General features: G+C 38.7%; 1 protein-coding gene across 6 annotated transcripts in view; it reads left to right on the top strand.

Moving 5' to 3' along the window:
- Positions 1–16,621, top strand: part of LOC139766194 (uncharacterized) — a 182,180-nt gene that overhangs the window by 161,395 nt on the left and 4,164 nt on the right. For 5 of the 6 annotated variants that reach the window (XM_071694475.1, XM_071694473.1, XM_071694476.1 and 2 more), the window contains one exon: positions 10,089–10,274. In XM_071694475.1, the coding sequence (XP_071550576.1) occupies positions 10,089–10,214 (126 nt within the window). In that variant the 3' untranslated portion in view covers positions 10,215–10,274. Of the gene's footprint in view, positions 1–10,088; positions 10,275–16,621 lie in introns of those variants that run through there. The other variant, XM_071694472.1, reaches the window with a different exon arrangement.

The following is a 16,621-nucleotide window of genomic DNA, read 5'->3' as shown; positions in this document are numbered from 1 at the left end:
ACAAATACAAATATGATTGATTGAGATACACATAAAGATTCCCAGTTGCCAGGGAGTCACACTTCATAAATTTACTGAGAACAGGTAAAGGTGTGCATGGTCATCAAAAATTTTAGAATTCTTGTGCCGATACCTGAAACTGTTTATGATTATTTTTGACAATAGCTAATGAAATATCAGCATTATGAACTATACTGCTGGGAAGGGGGATTCTATTACTTGTAATATGTTATTATTTTCTTGTTCTGTTACACTGTCTTTAGATAATTAAGATTCCTTTACTTACTCTTTGTGTGATGCACTTATGCTAGCTAATCTCTCTTCATGAAAGTGATATTACTTTTATAGTTAACACATCATCATATTGGTGCCGTGAACTAAACAGAAGTCATCAAAGTACCAAAATGACTTGAAATTTGGGAAATATCTTTTTTGTAGTCTTCTAATTATTTTGTCAATCTGAACTTTATTGCTGTGAACAAGATAAAGCTAATTTACCAAGAATGTTATTTATGATAATTTTTACAAATGATAAAGGTTACGATTAAAATATTTAAGTACTGGAGTGAACACTTGGCAGGAATGACATCATAAAAGCCAGAAATACACTGAATTTGAAAAGAAAGTGTAGAGAATATTTCTCAGTTAAATATATCTAATGTATCAGTATCTAGTACAATATAAGCATCTGGAAGTAAACTCATTAGGAATAGAGTCAGATAGAATGGAGGATTAAGGAATTTGATAGATGCAGCATAATGACCAGGGAAGTTAGAGATATGAGGTGGACATGCTGAGAGAATAGATGTTGACAGAAATACAAAAAGGACATCACAATAATTATGTGAAAATAAGTAAGTGTAAAGAGAGACCAAAAGTAGGGTTGATGAATTAAAGGAAGTTTGTCTGTCAGAAGGGTGCCTGTGTGCAGAAATTGAAAGGCATCTTGCTATTGGATTAGGATAGATATTTACAATAATAGGAATAAGAGAGTTAAATTCTCTTTGGATTGACTGAAGAGTAGTTTTCACTTGCAGCTAATACTACTGTTGCATTTGATAGTTTTGATATGTAAATATTTTCTTATATTTTTTATTTTGCTTTCAATATTTGTTTTCATTATAATGATTTTTTTTTTGTATGCTGATAAGCCTTTTCCTGTGATAGTGAGATAATACCTGGAACAGATGAAGAAAAGGTCTTATTTACTCACATCCCTTCTCAAGCTGTCATGTGTAATAAGGTGAAACTACAGTTCCCTATCCACAACTGGGCTCCACAAACCTTTGGGTGTTTACCCCAGCTACTATATAAGTCATGGCTCAGTACAGTGATAGCACATAGATCCCTGCATACCACATTGCTCCAGTTCACTCTTCCTGTGTGTGCCTTTCAACCTCCCTGCATATTAAGGCCCTGAGCAATCAAAGACTTATTCACTCCATCCTTCCATCTCCATATCTTTCTTCCCCTTCTGTTTGTCCTCTCCATATTTTACCTATATATCCCCTTTTTCAAACTCATCTCAGCATTTTCTCTCAACCTCATTTCTCTCTTACCCTGTGATTTCTTACTCAACCAACCCTCTTCACACCATACTTTGTTGTCAGACATTTCATTTTCAATGCAAACACTCTCTTCCAAACTTTCTCATATGGCTTATATCTATACTTGGACTTCTTTATGTTCAAACATACCCATCTTTGTCCTTCCAGACAGTGACCTTTCTCCACACACCCTTGAATGCCCCCGTGATTATTATTATTATTATTATTATTATTATTATTGTTATTATTATTATTTATCCCTGGGGATAGGGGAGAAAGAATACTTCCCACGTATTCCCTGCGTGTCGTAGAAGGCGACTAAAAGGGGAGGGAGCGGATGGCTGAAAATACTCCCCTTTCTTGTTTTTTTTTAATTTTCCAAAAGAAAGAACAGAGAAGGGGGTCAGGTGAGGATATTCCCTCTAAGGCCCAGTTCTCTGTTCTTAACGCTACCTCGCTAACGCGGGAAATGGCAAATAGTATGAAGAAGAAAAAAAAAAAATTATTGTTATTATTATTATTATTATTATTATTATTATTATTATTATTATTATTATTAGCATTATTATTATTACTATTATTGTTATTATTTTTTTATGACGTAAAGTATTTTGTTGGTACAGATTATAATTAGACATTTGAGAATAGTAGTGGCGAGCCTCAAAAAATCCCAACCTCCACATGGTGGTTATAGTGGTGTTATATCAAATATTTCTATATTTCCTCTGCAGTATATTCATAATGCACTACCTAAAGGAAGAACAGTATTAGTAATTCATTTTCACTGTTTCTTCTTCTGGAGTTGAGATTTATATTTGTGAGAGCACAACTTGGGGAAATTTGTTTATGGAATTTGGTCTCCTTCAGATAACAATCTTATTATTTGAGACTCATGTATGTATATATATATATATATATATATATATATATATATATATATATATTATTAGTGAAAGATTATTCGTGAAAGAGAAGAGAGAGGCATTTGGACAATTTTTGCAGGGAAAAAATGAAATTGAGTGGGAGATGTATAAATGAAAGAGACAGGAGGTCAAGAGAAAGGTGCAAGAGGTGAAAAAGAGGGCAAATGAGAGTTAGGGTGAGAGAGTATCATTAAATTTTAGGGAGAATAAAAAGATGTTCTGGAAGGAGGTAAATAAAGTGCGTAAGACAAGGGAGCAAATGGGAACTTCAGTGAAGGGCGCAAATGGGGAGGTGATAACAAGTAGTGATGATGTGAGAAGGAGATGGAGTGAGTATTTTGAAGGTTTGTTGAATGTGTTTGATGATAGAGTGGCAGATATAGGGTGTTTTGGTCGAGGTGGTGTGCAAAGTGAGAGGGTTAGGGAAAATGAATTGGTAAACAGAGAAGAGGTAGTAGAAGCTTTGCGGAAGATGAAAGCCGGCAAGGCAGCAGGTTTGGATGGTATTGCAGTGGAATTTATTAAAAAAGGGGGTGACTGTATTATTGACTGGTTGGTAAGGTTATTTAATGTATGTATGACTCATGTTGAGGTGCCTGAGGATTGGCGGAATGCGTGCATAGTGCCATTGTACAAATTTCAGAGGTATAAGTTTGTTGAGTATTCCTGGTAAATTATATGGGAGGGTATTGATTGAGAGGGTGAAAGCATGTACAGAGCATCAGATTGGGGAAGAGCAGTGTGGTTTCAGAAGTGGTAGAGGATGTGTGGATCAGGTGTTTGCTTTGAAGAATGTATGTGACAAATACTTAGAAAAGCAAATGGATTTGTATGTAGCATTTATGGATCTGGAGAAGGCATATGATAGAGTTGATAGAGATGCTCTGTGGAAGGTATTAAGAATATATGGTGTGGGAGGCAAGTTGTTAGAAGCAGTGAAAAGTTTTTATCGAGGATGTAAGGCATGTGTGCGTGTAGGAAGAGAGGAAAGTGATTGGTTCTCAGTGAATGTAGGTTTGCGGCAGGGGTGTATGATGTCTTCATGGTTGTTTAATTTGTTTATGGATGGGGTTGTTAGGGAGGTGAATGCAAGACTTTTGGAAAGAGGGGCAAGTATGCAGTCTGTTGTGGATGAGAGAGCTTGGGAAGTGAGTCAGTTGTTGTTCGCTGATGATACAGCGCTGGTGGCTGATTCATGTGAGAAACTGCAGAAGCTGGTGACTGAGTTTGGTGGAGTGTGTGAAACAAGAAAGTTAAGAGTAAATGTGAATAAGAGCAAGGTTATTAGGTACATTAGGGTTGAGGGTCAAGTCAATTGGGAGGTAAGTTTGAATGGAGAAAAACTGGAGGAAGTAAAGTGTTTTAGATATCTGGGAGTGGATCTGGCAGCAGATGGAACCATGGAAGCGGAAGTGGATCATAGGGTGGGGGAGGGGGCGAAAATCCTGGGAGCCTTGAAGAATGTGTGGAAGTCGAGAACATTATCTCGGAAAGCAAAAATGGGTATGTTTGAAGGAATAGTGGTTCCAACAATGTTGTATGGTTGCTAGGCGTGGGCTATGGATAGAGTTGTGCGTAGGAGGGTGGATGTGCTGGAAATGAGATGTTTGAGGACAATGTGTGGTGTGAGGTGGTTTGATCGAGTAAGTAACGTAAGGGTAAGAGAGATGTGTGGAAATAAAAAGAGCGTGGTTGAGAGAGCAGAAGAGGGTGTTTTGAAATGGTTTGGGCGCATGGAGAGAATGAGTGAGGATAGATTGACCAAGAGGATATATGTGTCGGAGGTGGAGGGAACGAGGAGAAGTGGGAGACCAAATTGGAGGTGGAAAGATGGAGTGAAAAAGATTTTGTGTGATCGGGGCCTGAACATGCAAGAGGGTGAAAGGAGGGCAAGGAATAGAGTGAATTGGATAGATGTGGTATACCGGGGTTGACGTGCTGTCAGTGGATTGAATCAGGGCATGTGAACCGTCTGGGGTAAACCATGGAAAGCTGTGTAGGTATGTATATTTGCGTGTGTGGATGTGTATGTATATACATGTGTATGGGGGTGGGTTGGGCCATTTCTTTCATCTGTTTCCTTGCGCTATGTCGCAAACGCGGGAGACAGCGACAAAGCAAAAAAAAAAAAAAAATATATATATATATATATATATATATATATATATATATATATATATATATATATATATATATATATATATATATATCTTCTTCTTCTTCATACTATTCGCCATTTCCCGCGTTAGCGAGGTAGCGTTAAGAACAGAGGACTGGGCCTTAGAGGGAACAGCCTCACCTGGCCCCCTTCTCTGTTCCTTCTTTTGAAAAAAAAAAAAAAAAATATATTTTTTTTCATACTATTTGCCATTTCCCGCATTAGTGAGTCAGGTTTAAGAACAGAGGACTGACCCTTTGAGGGAATATCCTCACTTGGCCCCCCTTCTCTGTTTCTCTTTTGGAAAATTAAAGAAAAAAAATGAGAGGGAAGGATTTCCAGCCCCCTGCTCCCTCCCCTTTTAGTTGCCTTCTATGACACACAGGGGAAAACGTGGAAAGTATTTTTTCTCCCCTATCCCCTATATATATATATCATCTAGAGTTCAGACAGAGTTGACAGGATTAAGTCACTGACATTAGGCAAAGAGATCATCTTGCTTGCAGAATGTAATTCTACAAGGGAGATGGAGGTGGTGTTAACTTATTTTAATCAAAGACTGCATATTGGCACCGACATGTTTTTTAATGATATTGTATATGATTCATTTCTGATAGAACCCTAATTTTCTTAAGGCCTGAGCACTTTCTGTCATTATGATTGAAGTAAGATTTTTCTGTGGACATCAGAGCTCTGTTTGGAATTGTACTATTTATTTATGCAGAAATAATTGTCTTATGCATCAGTATCAGGTTTTCTCATTTAAATCGTTTGTAATAATACTGTTCATTTTTCTATGCATGTGGCATTGATACGTTATTTTTTTTACCTAAGCACTATTTGTCCACATTGTTGTCTTTTACATGTGTGGTGTTTTCTCAAATTTCACTTTATACTAAAGAACTTTTGTAAATTGCAAATCAAGGTATAAACTGTAGGTAAAAGGTTTCTGTCCTCCTGTGTCACAGAAGTCTGACTCACCACTTGCTTTGGTGTTGTCTGTGTATATGTTAAAGCATTTGTCAGCATCCACATTAACCTCAGTGACGGAAGATTTTTCTTATCAAATGAAGCCCTGAGAGCTTTAAAGAAAGCACATGCTCATAGGAGACTTTCATGCATGCATATCACCCAGTTTGACCACTATTATATTTATTTGGTTAATGCTTTATTGTAGAGACCCAGCAACCATATAGTAACTCATGTAGGTACCTGATGCCTGTGGCATAGTGATGAGGTAGCACTTCCCAATACCAACCAACCCTCTCACTTCTATAGTGTGGACCTGTTGCTCATTGTTTGAAACAGACTGCAGTTGTTTCACTTCATGACATTTGGTTTGTGCCTTCTTTTCTTTTATTTGCATTTCTTGACATAATCTGTAAGTACTTTGATTTTTCTGTAGATTGCCCTAGTGCTTGGTAGTGCAGTAGTCTTTACTACTTCTCATGAGTTGTAATTTTACATATTTTTTGTGTTTATAAGGATTTTTTCCAATATGTTTAGATATTTAAAGTTTCAGTTGAATGGGATATCAGTTTGACAATGATTATAGTCCTACTGTTGTGGTTGATGGGTCATTCTACCCAGTGATTTGATGTCTTATTTTTTTTGTTTTGTTTTGTAGTTTAGTTTTTAAAGATTAAATAAAGTATATTGCATTTTGTAGTATTTTTAGTAATTTGGTTGATAAGATATTAAGTACTGGAAGTATTACGTGTATAAACAGGGGAGTTTAATAATCTTTTGTAAAGCATGTCCCAAATGTTATAGGTACAAGGGGACATTGTTAAATGGTAATGAGGTGTTGGGATACGGTTTCACCCAGTTAAGAGCATTACTTCTTACTGAAATAGTCCACATGACATCTTGTGTTGTCTCAAGTGCCACCGTCTGTGCCACCACCACCACTGTCACCACCCATGTTACCATCTCTTCCACCACTGCAGCAACCTGTTTTATCACCCCTTCTGCCACCACCTTTACAACCACCTTTGCTATCCCTTCTGCCACAACTACCTCTGCCACCCCCTTTTGCTTCCACCACTACTACCTCTCCCTTCCCTGCTGCAAATACCTCTTCCATCTCTTCTAACCCCTTTACCACCACCACTACAGTATCTTATCACCTGTGCCATCATCTCTGTCACCCCCCTCCCCCTTGCAACCACCTCACCCATCCCCAAAGCTGCCATTGCCATCATTATTACCACCACTCGTACTACCACCTCATTCACTATCCCTGCCAACCCCTATGCCACCACACTTGCAAATATATCTGCCTTCAAAAGGCTTCATCTCTGCAACACTGTTTGCAACCATCTATACCATTCCCTCTTCCGTTTTCTATATCACCATCACCACCACCACCACCTCCTCTACAATTTCCTCTGCCATGACCTCTGCCTCCAGTTCTTCCACCAAATCTGTGAAACCTTTGCAACCACAACTACCACCACCTCTTCAATCATTTGTGCAACCACTTCTGCCATCCCCTATGCTGTAACCTCATCCACCACCCCTACCACAGTTTTATTAAGAACATTCAAGTATCCAACTTTTCCCGTGATCCTTCTTGCTGCAAGTCCCAACTTGGTTTGATAATTAGACTTTCATTGTACATGAAAGAAAATAGTAAAGGTCATTCATGTGATATGATGTCAAGTCACAGTGAATTTATGATTACTGCAAGTTCTTAGGAACAGTATTTGTATGTTTTAGGAATGGTTTTAGGAAAGATATTTAGCAATGATGAATGCTGTGAATGGTATTTTACTTACGACAACTCAAGTGACTTGCATTATAGTATGTACATGTCAACCTGTGCATTTGTATTTTATTGATGATCCCTGCTATGTTCTTTGTTTACTGTCTCTGACGAGATGACCTTTGAAGGCAGTCTTAAATAACTCACGCTAACAAACCAGAGTAGATAACTTTGTTTGAAAATAATTCATTTATGAACTACTTTAAAAATTTTGTAGAATTACTGCCAGTGAAGATATTTTTATTAGTTATTGCTGAAATTATAGTCAGTAATGGTATTGATTATGGCAATCAGTTATGACTTAGAATTAAGAATTTTGATTTGAAAATGTTAGCTTTTAACAGTTAACATTTCAAACTTTATAGCATTATTTTTTCTAAATTTGATAACATTGTTATTGAATGTTTAGGATTTGGTGAATATTTGCAATTTTCTCACCTCTGGACAGATTCGTTAGATCATTAATGAGAGCACTTGCCCAGACAGAGGTAAAAACACCGTTTTACTCAAAAAAATAAAGGTGTTACCTAAGCAACTATCCTAGGCCTAAGGTGTCATTGGCACTGTGGTGCAGGTGACATCTGTCCTCCATCCTACATTACTTACATGTTCACAACTCTACAGTACACACCCAGTAACCATTGCTCCTGCTTTCATCAGCCTAAGGTGTTTTCAACTCATGATGACTTTTGGCCTTCTGAGATACTGCTACTGTATCCCTTTCTTTTGTGTGTGTTAGATTTCATGAATTGTGATACTTTTTCCTTTGAGCCATCTACAGGGCAATTCATACTAGTGCAGCAATTTATATTACTGTGATTAATTATGCTGCAGATCTTAGCTCATGTTATTGACCAGGTTTAATAGATTTATATTACTATGATTAATTGTGCTTTATGCAGATCTTAGACTGTGTTATTGACCAGGTTTAATAGATTTTTGGATAAGCTGGCCTTGCATTTTTGGATACGATTGTCGAGCATAAGATTTTAGCAAAGCTTTGGCTTCATACAATACATAAGTAATGTTTCAGCTGCCATTGTTTATCTTATTCAACAGATCCTTAGGTAAGATGTAGGAGAATGTTAGTTTTTCTAAAATAAACAGTAGATTGGCTTAACACTGTAATTCTGGATAAAGTGAAACCTTTTCTGTTCTTGTTTTGTTGAAAGTTCTTAGGCTTCAGAGTCCTGTTGGGAATCAAACAGAACTTGAGTGGATGAAACAAAGTTTGTGTTAACACCATCAGAAAGCCAAGGTGTCACAACCTCAGCCGCCCATTTATTTGAAAATTCATTTTATTGTGAGCAACACAGCGTGTGAATGCTTAATTTTCAAATATGGGCAGGTGCTTTGTCAAAGTTAAGGATTTAGTACCAGGACCATAAATTTGTATGTCTTAGTGCAGATTTAGAAAAAAAAAGTTCAGGGTTTAATGCCTTAGTGGCCAGATACAGGGTAAAATATTCCTTGTGCAAGAAACAACGTAAAGCAAAGTCTTATTTCTCACATATGAGTCTGGAATCTCACAGTTGTTGCATTTAAGAAGACATCCAACATCAAACTTTTTTAATATAAAATATTGTTAAGACTTGCACGAACAGGTGCATAAAATTGAGTACGGAATGTTTAACAGATGACCTTTAACTTGTAATTGGTCAAGCTATATTCAAGTGACAAACATTAGTCCATTCAAGACATGAGAGGAACATTTCACATTGGATCAAGGTGTTGGTACTTTTCTCAATCTTTGGATGAGACTAGCAAAAAGGTCTAGATAATTAGATACAAATAATTCTTAAACAAGAACTTAGATCTGGTTGACCTGCCTTTTGTGGTGGCTCTGGTATGCCACCTTTAGAATAGGACATTTCAGATGGAAGGTTACATCATCACTTTTTTTTAGTATGCTATTTTTAATGCTTATAGGGCATTGTTAAGAGGTTACAAAGATTGGTCGTGATGTACAATAAACCAAGAAAAATATAGGAAGGGCCTTTTGACCCTCCATATAATTTCCTGGTCCTGAGATTGTACCTCCAGTGATTAACGAGTTGTAAGGGATGGTGGTTTGTAGGCCCCAGCACAATGACAACTTCTTAGGCCTAGGTGGACTGGTTAACTTGGTTATTCAGACTAGATCTATCAGCTGCGAAGGTCATGAAGGCCATCACCATAATTATTACCACCACCTGAAAAATCTTGAACACCTGTTGTAGATAATTATAAGACTATGCACTCTTTCACTGCATATGTGTCCTTTTGCTGGGTTACTGTATGGTTGTTGGGTGTATACACACTACTTAGGAGTAAAATGGTGCTTTAACAATTATGTGAGCAAGTGCTCTCTCTTAAAGTCAACCATGCTTTATCTCTGATAGAGAGGTAATTTTTCATACCTTAAAAACTTTTTTGTAAGGAAAGGTCTTTGGTGTAACATGATATAAGAAACTCATAAGAGTAAACCCTTTTAACCGCTTTATGTATTAGAAAATCTGAACTCGTTTTTAGTAGCTATAATTTTTCCTCTTTTTAAGATATTTAAAATTTAGTCACTAGAATTAAGAACCCCCAAAATATGGTAATTGCTAGATGTAATCCTAAAGAGTATGGAAATATTGAAATAAGCTGTACTTCCAGATTGCTTTTAAGTATAAATGTATTTGATATATATATGTCATTACTTGTTTCAGGTGAAGGTAATGGCTGAAACCAAGGACTATGATCACTTTTTGGAGCTCAAATCTGCCCTTGAGATGCGCTATGAGAAGGTCCGTTTTGCCATGCCTGATCAGATCCACGAAGACACCAACTTTTAGTGCAGTACTGCCTGTTCATTTTGATGCACTCCATTTTATTCTCTTGCCCTCATCAATTAAGTAAGTTGTTACACTTAATAAGTTCAAGAGGTTGCCCTCTGCCATTTTAAGCTATTGCACTAGCACTTCACAAATTGTTCTGTGATTTATAGAATTGAAGACTATGCAAAATATGTAAGATTTTTATGTGCTAGAGGACAGAGATATTCATTGTAATTATCACTACAAAGCATCAGTTTTTGGTAGAATTACCTGATTCATTTCCATATATTTTATATCATTATTTCATTATTATTCACTGTGAGTGAAAAGTCACCCTTGGCAAGGCTGCATCATTGGAAGTATAATCATACCTAAGAACTTCTCACTCCAAAGGAGTCCACATTTCTCTGCAACGGGAAGCAGCACAGCCTTAGGGTGCAGGAGTCTTGGGAAAAAGATCCTGGAAAAGGCCAGGATTCTTCCTTAGAAAGAGGTCCAGGGATAAGTATAAGCAAAATAAATAGAATATGGATTGGGGTGGTAACACAGTTGAAAACTTTTATAAGATTTATTTCTCAGATGTTTTGTCTTACACAAAGACCTTAATCTAAGATACTGAGTGAGTTACAGAGACATTTCTTTATATCCAGAGGCCCATTCCCTATGTCACTGAATGCCACACCATGTACCCCCATGGCCAGCTGGCTCTCCTAGTCATTGGCCCTGTCCCCCAACTCCATCACCATGTTCACAGCTGTTGTTGCCCAACTTATGACACTGTCATGGTTATTGATCACTTCTTTGCAGGTGTGGGCAAAGTCTAAGGCTTGCCTTACTCGTTTGTGTAATCCTTTTTATGAATCACCTCAGCTCTTTGCCCCCTTGATAGGTATCCATACTTATCTGTGTGGACAACAGATACATTTGATGTTCTGTGATGAAATATGTCAGCTTTATGTTCATTGATCCTTTTGGCCATACTTCTCCCTGTTTCTCCATAGTAAATGGCTGGACATCCAGTACAAGACACACTGTATAGCATGCTGTCCTCATGGACACTTATGCTGCGTTTTGTTTCAGTACTTTCCCTGTATTTATTCCTTCAACTTATTCCCATCATCTATAAGCATCTATTTACATATGATGCCTTCCTTGAATGTAAGAATGTAATACACATCTTGTTCTCCACTGTGCTGTCTTTAGTCCCTTTATATCTTTCCATTATGATACTGGCCTTTTAGAGTGATATCATAAACATTTAGGGTAACACAAGTTCTTGAATGCCTCAATAATATAACTTGTCTCTTCTTTCAAGTACTTGCTTCTTCATATTCTGATCCTTAAAAAGTACCCAGTGATTACTTCAGACTGTGAATAAAATCATTCTTGTTTGTGGAATTATGGTATGCTGAAAAGTTTACACTCTAGTCATACCTCTATAGTATCGTTTCTAAAAATGGTAATTTTTCAGCCTCTCCCTCTTTCACTGGAAATTTATCAGTATGCCAATAAAAGGTATCAGAAAAGCTGTTAGAAGGGTGACAAATAACTACCAGTATCAAAAGCAGATTCTGTGAAGCTTGTATCTTTCTGCATCAGATTTAGGGCATTTATGTTTAGTGAGAAGGATTACAGAGGGCAGAGGAACCTTGCCATGGGCTGCCTCCATAGTGCTTGTATGGCATGCATGTATATGCAGACTTTTGAGATGGGCATTTACCACAGGATTGTCACACGATACAGGTACATCATTAAATATTGATAGTTCCCAAGAAATCTAACTTGGAAAACAAATTAAAAATTCTGAAGTGTGAACAGTGACAGATTTTACACTGGAAAAGGAAAATGGGTAATTATCATTTCTGAGTGAGACAATATGGAGGTCTGACCAGTGTGTGAACTCATTATACTGTAAATCCACAAACAAGAATGATTTTATTCATTATTTTCCTGTCTTTTTAAGGGTGAGTAGAATACACAGTAATATATATTTACAGGAGGAAAACGTATATATTATCGAGGCATGCAAGACGTTGTGTTATGCTGAAGGTTTATTAGGTGAATTTAAAAAAGGTGCAGAGGGACTGTTGAAAGTAGCTCAGTGAAATACAAAAGGTATATTAAATTTGCAAATTCATGGAAGCCTTAGATATAGATACAGTAGATGCTTATGGACAATGGGAATAAATATTCTTAACAAGGAATAAGATGGGTGATATGTTGAATACAAAAAGCAGTAGAAATGTCAATGAGGATAGCATGATATACAGTGGATGTCCACCCATGTATTACTTGGAGAGAGGTCAACATGTGGCCAAAAGCATCTCCAAGGTAAATCTGATACATACATCACCAAGATGGTAAGGAGTTAAAGTGATATATAAAGGATTAAACAAACGAGTAAGAAATGCCTTGGAAGCTGCACACTTTTGCACGAAAAGTGACCAATAACTGCGACAATTTCTTAAAATGATAACCTCAGCTGTGAATATGATGGCAATGGAATGTAGGTAAATGTGTTCATATTGTCATCTGTAGATGAAAGAGTGTACCGTCTCATTAAAGAACTTTTCACTCCAAAGGAGTCCGTTATTTCCCTGCAACTACATGTAGTGCAGCTGCAGGAGCCCTGGAAAAGAGGTCCTGGGGCAGTTATAAATAATTATAAGTAACAGACAAAGAATAGCCTTGTTTACTCACATTCACTCTTCATCTTACATGTATAAGTCACCAAGACTAGATCCTCCTATGGATGGCCAAGCCACACAGACCTGTCAGTAGACTGAACCAGGACATGTGAAGTAGCGAGGGGAAAGAATGGAGGTCTGTGGGTCCTGGATGTGGATAAGGAGCTGCAGTTTTGGTGCAGTGCACGTGACAGCTAAAGAATGGATGTGAGTGAATGCAGCTTTTCTTCATCTGTTCTTGGCACTACCTGGCTAATGCAGGATATGGTGATAAGTATAAAATGGGTTAAGGCGAGCAAGTATGAATATGTAAAAATGTGTATACATGTATGTGTATGTAAGTATATGTATGTACGTATGGAAGCGGGAGTGAGTCACGGGGTTGGGAGGGGATGAAGGTTCTGGGAGCGATGAAGAATGTGTGGAAGGAGAGAATGTTATCTCAGGGAGCAAAAATGGGTATGTTTGAGGGGATATAGTTCCAACAATATTATGTGGTTGCGAGGCATGGGCTGTAGATAGGGTTGTACAGAGGAGGGTGGATGTGTTGGAAATGAAATGTTTGAGAACAATTTGTGAGTAAGTAATGAAAGAATAAGAGAGATGTGTGGAAATGAAAAGAGTGTGGTTGAAAGAGCAGAAGAGGGTGTGTTGAAATGGTTTAGACATATGGAGAGAATGAGTGAGGAAAGATTGACAAAGAGGATAAATGTGTCAGAGGTGGAGTCAAGAAGAAGTGGGAGACCATATGAGAGGTGGAAGGATAGAGTGAAAAAGATTTTGAGTGATTGGGGCCTGAACATACAGGAGGGTGAGAGATTTGCAAGGAATAGAGTGAATTGGAATGATGTGGTATACCAGGGTCGACGTGCTGTCAGTGAAATGAACCAGGGCATGTGAAACGTCTGGGGTAAACCATGAAAGGTGTGTTGTGCCTGAATGTGGATAGGGAGCTGAGTTTTCGGTGCATTACACATGACAGCTATAGCCTGAATGTGAATGAATGTGGCCTTTTTTGTCAGTTTTCCTGGCACTACCTCACTGAAGCAGGGGGTAGCAATGCTGTTTCCTGTGGGGCAGGGTAGCACCAGGAATGGAAGAAGGCAAGCAAGTATGAATATGTGCATGTGTATATATTTTTTTTTTTTTTTTTTTTATACTTTGTCGCTGTCTCCCGCGTTTGCGAGGTAGCGCAAGGAAACAGACGAAAGAAATGGCCCAACCCCCCCCCCATACACATGTACATACACACGTCCACACACGCAAATATACATACCTACACAGCTTTCCATGGTTTACCCCAGACGCTTCACATGCCTTGATTCACTCCACTGACAGCACGTCAACCCCTGTATACCACATCACTCCAATTCACTCTATTCCTTGCCCTCCTTTCACCCTCCTGCATGTTCAGGCCCCGATCACACAAAATCTTTTTCACTCCATCTTTCCACCTCCAATTTGGTCTCCCTCTTCTCCTCGTTCCCTCCACCTCCGACACATATATCCTCTTGGTCAATCTTTCCTCACTCATTCTCTCCATGTGCCCAAACCATTTCAAAACACCCTCTTCTGCTCTCTCAACCACGCTCTTTTTATTTCCACACATCTCTCTTACCCTTACGTTACTTACTCGATCAAACCACCTCACACCACACATTGTCCTCAAACATCTCATTTCCAGCACATCCATCCTCCTGCGCACAACTCTATCCATAGCCCACGCCTCGCAACCATACAACATTGTTGGAACCACTATTCCTTCAAACATACCCATTTTTGCTTTCCGAGATAATGTTCTCGACTTCCACACATTTTTCAAGGCTCCCAAAATTTTCGCCCCCTCCCCCACCCTATGATCCACTTCCGCTTCCATGGTTCCATCCGCTGACAGATCCACTCCCAGATATCTAAAACACTTTACTTCCTCCAGTTTTTCTCCATTCAAACTCACCTCCCAATTGACTTGACCCTCAACCCTACTGTACCTAATAACCTTGCTCTTATTCACATTTACTCTTAACTTTCTTCTTCCACACACTTTACCAAACTCAGTCACCAGCTTCTGCAGTTTCTCACATGAATCAGCCACCAGCGCTGTATCATCAGCGAACAACAACTGACTCACTTCCCAAGCTCTCTCATCCCCAACAGACTTCATACTTGCCCCTCTTTCCAGGACTCTTGCATTTACCTCCCTAACAACCCCATCCATAAACAAATTAAACAACCATGGAGACATCACACACCCCTGCCGCAAACCTACATTCACTGAGAACCAATCACTTTCCTCTCTTCCTACACGTACACATGCCTTACATCCTCGATAAAAACTTTTCACTGCTTCTAACAACTTGCCTCCCACACCATATATGTATGTGTATATGTATATGTATGCTTATGTGCATGTATGGGCATTTATGTATATATATGTGTATATGAGAGGATGGGCCATTCTTCGTCTGTTTCTTGGTGCTACCTCACTGACAGGAAACAACGATTAAGTACAATAAATAGTAATGAATATACATACCATCTAAGGCTCTGTCATCTGTTCTTGAATGCCATCTCACTAATGCAGGAAATGACGAGTATGTATTACAATATATACATATGGAGAAAAACTGGAGGAAGTGAAGTGTTTTAGATATCTGGGAGTGGATTTAGCAGCAGAAGTGAGTCACAGGGTAGGGGAGGGGGTGAAAAGTTTTTATCGAGGATGTAAGGCATGTGTACGTGTAGGAAGAGAGGAAAGTGATTGGTTCTCAGTGAATGTAGGTTTGCGGCAGGGGTGTGTGATGTCTCCATGGTTGTTTAATTTGTTTATGGATGGGGCTGTTAGGGAGGTGAATGCAAGAGTTTTGGAAAGAGGGGCAAGTATGAAGTCTGTTGAGGATGAGAGAGCATGGGAAGTTAGTCAGTTGTTGTTCGCTGATGATACAGCGCTGGTGGCTGATTCATGTGAGAAACTGCAGAAGCTGGTGACTGACTTTGGTAAAGTGTGTGAAAGAAGAAAGTTAAGAGTAAATGTGAATAAGAGCAAGGTTATTAGGTACAGTAGGGTTGAGGGTCAAGTCAATTGGGAGGTAAGTTTGAATGGAGAAAAACTGGAGGAAGTAAAGTGTTTTAGATATCTGGGAGTGGATCTGGCAGCGGATGGAACCATGGAAGCGGAAGTGGATCATAGGGTGGGGGAGGGGGCGAAAATCCTGGGAGCCTTGAAGAATGTGTGGAAGTCGATAACATTATCTTGGAAAGCAAAAATGGGTATGTTTGAAGGAATAGTGGTTCCAACAATGTTGTATGGTTGCGAGGCGTGGGCTATGGATAGAGTTGTGCGCAGGAGGATGGATGTGCTGGAAATGAGATGTTTGAGGACAATGTGTGGTGTGAGGTGGTTTGATTGAGTAAGTAACGTAAGGGTAAGAGAGATGTGTGGAAATAAAAAGAGCGTGGTTGAGAGAACAGAAGAGGGTGTTTTGAAATGGTTTGGGCACATGGAGAGAATGAGTGAGGAAAGATTGACCAAGAGGATATATGTGTCAGAGGTGGAGGGAACGAGGAGAAGTGGGAGACCAAATTGGAGGTGGAAAGATGGAGTGAAAAAGATTTTGTGTGATCGGGGCCTGAACATGCAGGAGGGTGAAAGGAGGGCAAGGAATAGAGTGAATTGGATCGATGTGGTATACCGGGGTTGAATGCTGTCAGTGGATTGAATCAGGGCATGTGAAGCGTCTG

The sequence above is a fragment of the Panulirus ornatus genome, chromosome 57 (assembly GCF_036320965.1).
Source record: "Panulirus ornatus isolate Po-2019 chromosome 57, ASM3632096v1, whole genome shotgun sequence".
In the NCBI taxonomy this organism is placed as follows: Eukaryota; Metazoa; Arthropoda; class Malacostraca; order Decapoda; family Palinuridae; genus Panulirus; species Panulirus ornatus.
This window is presented reverse-complemented; position numbering and strand designations above follow the sequence as displayed.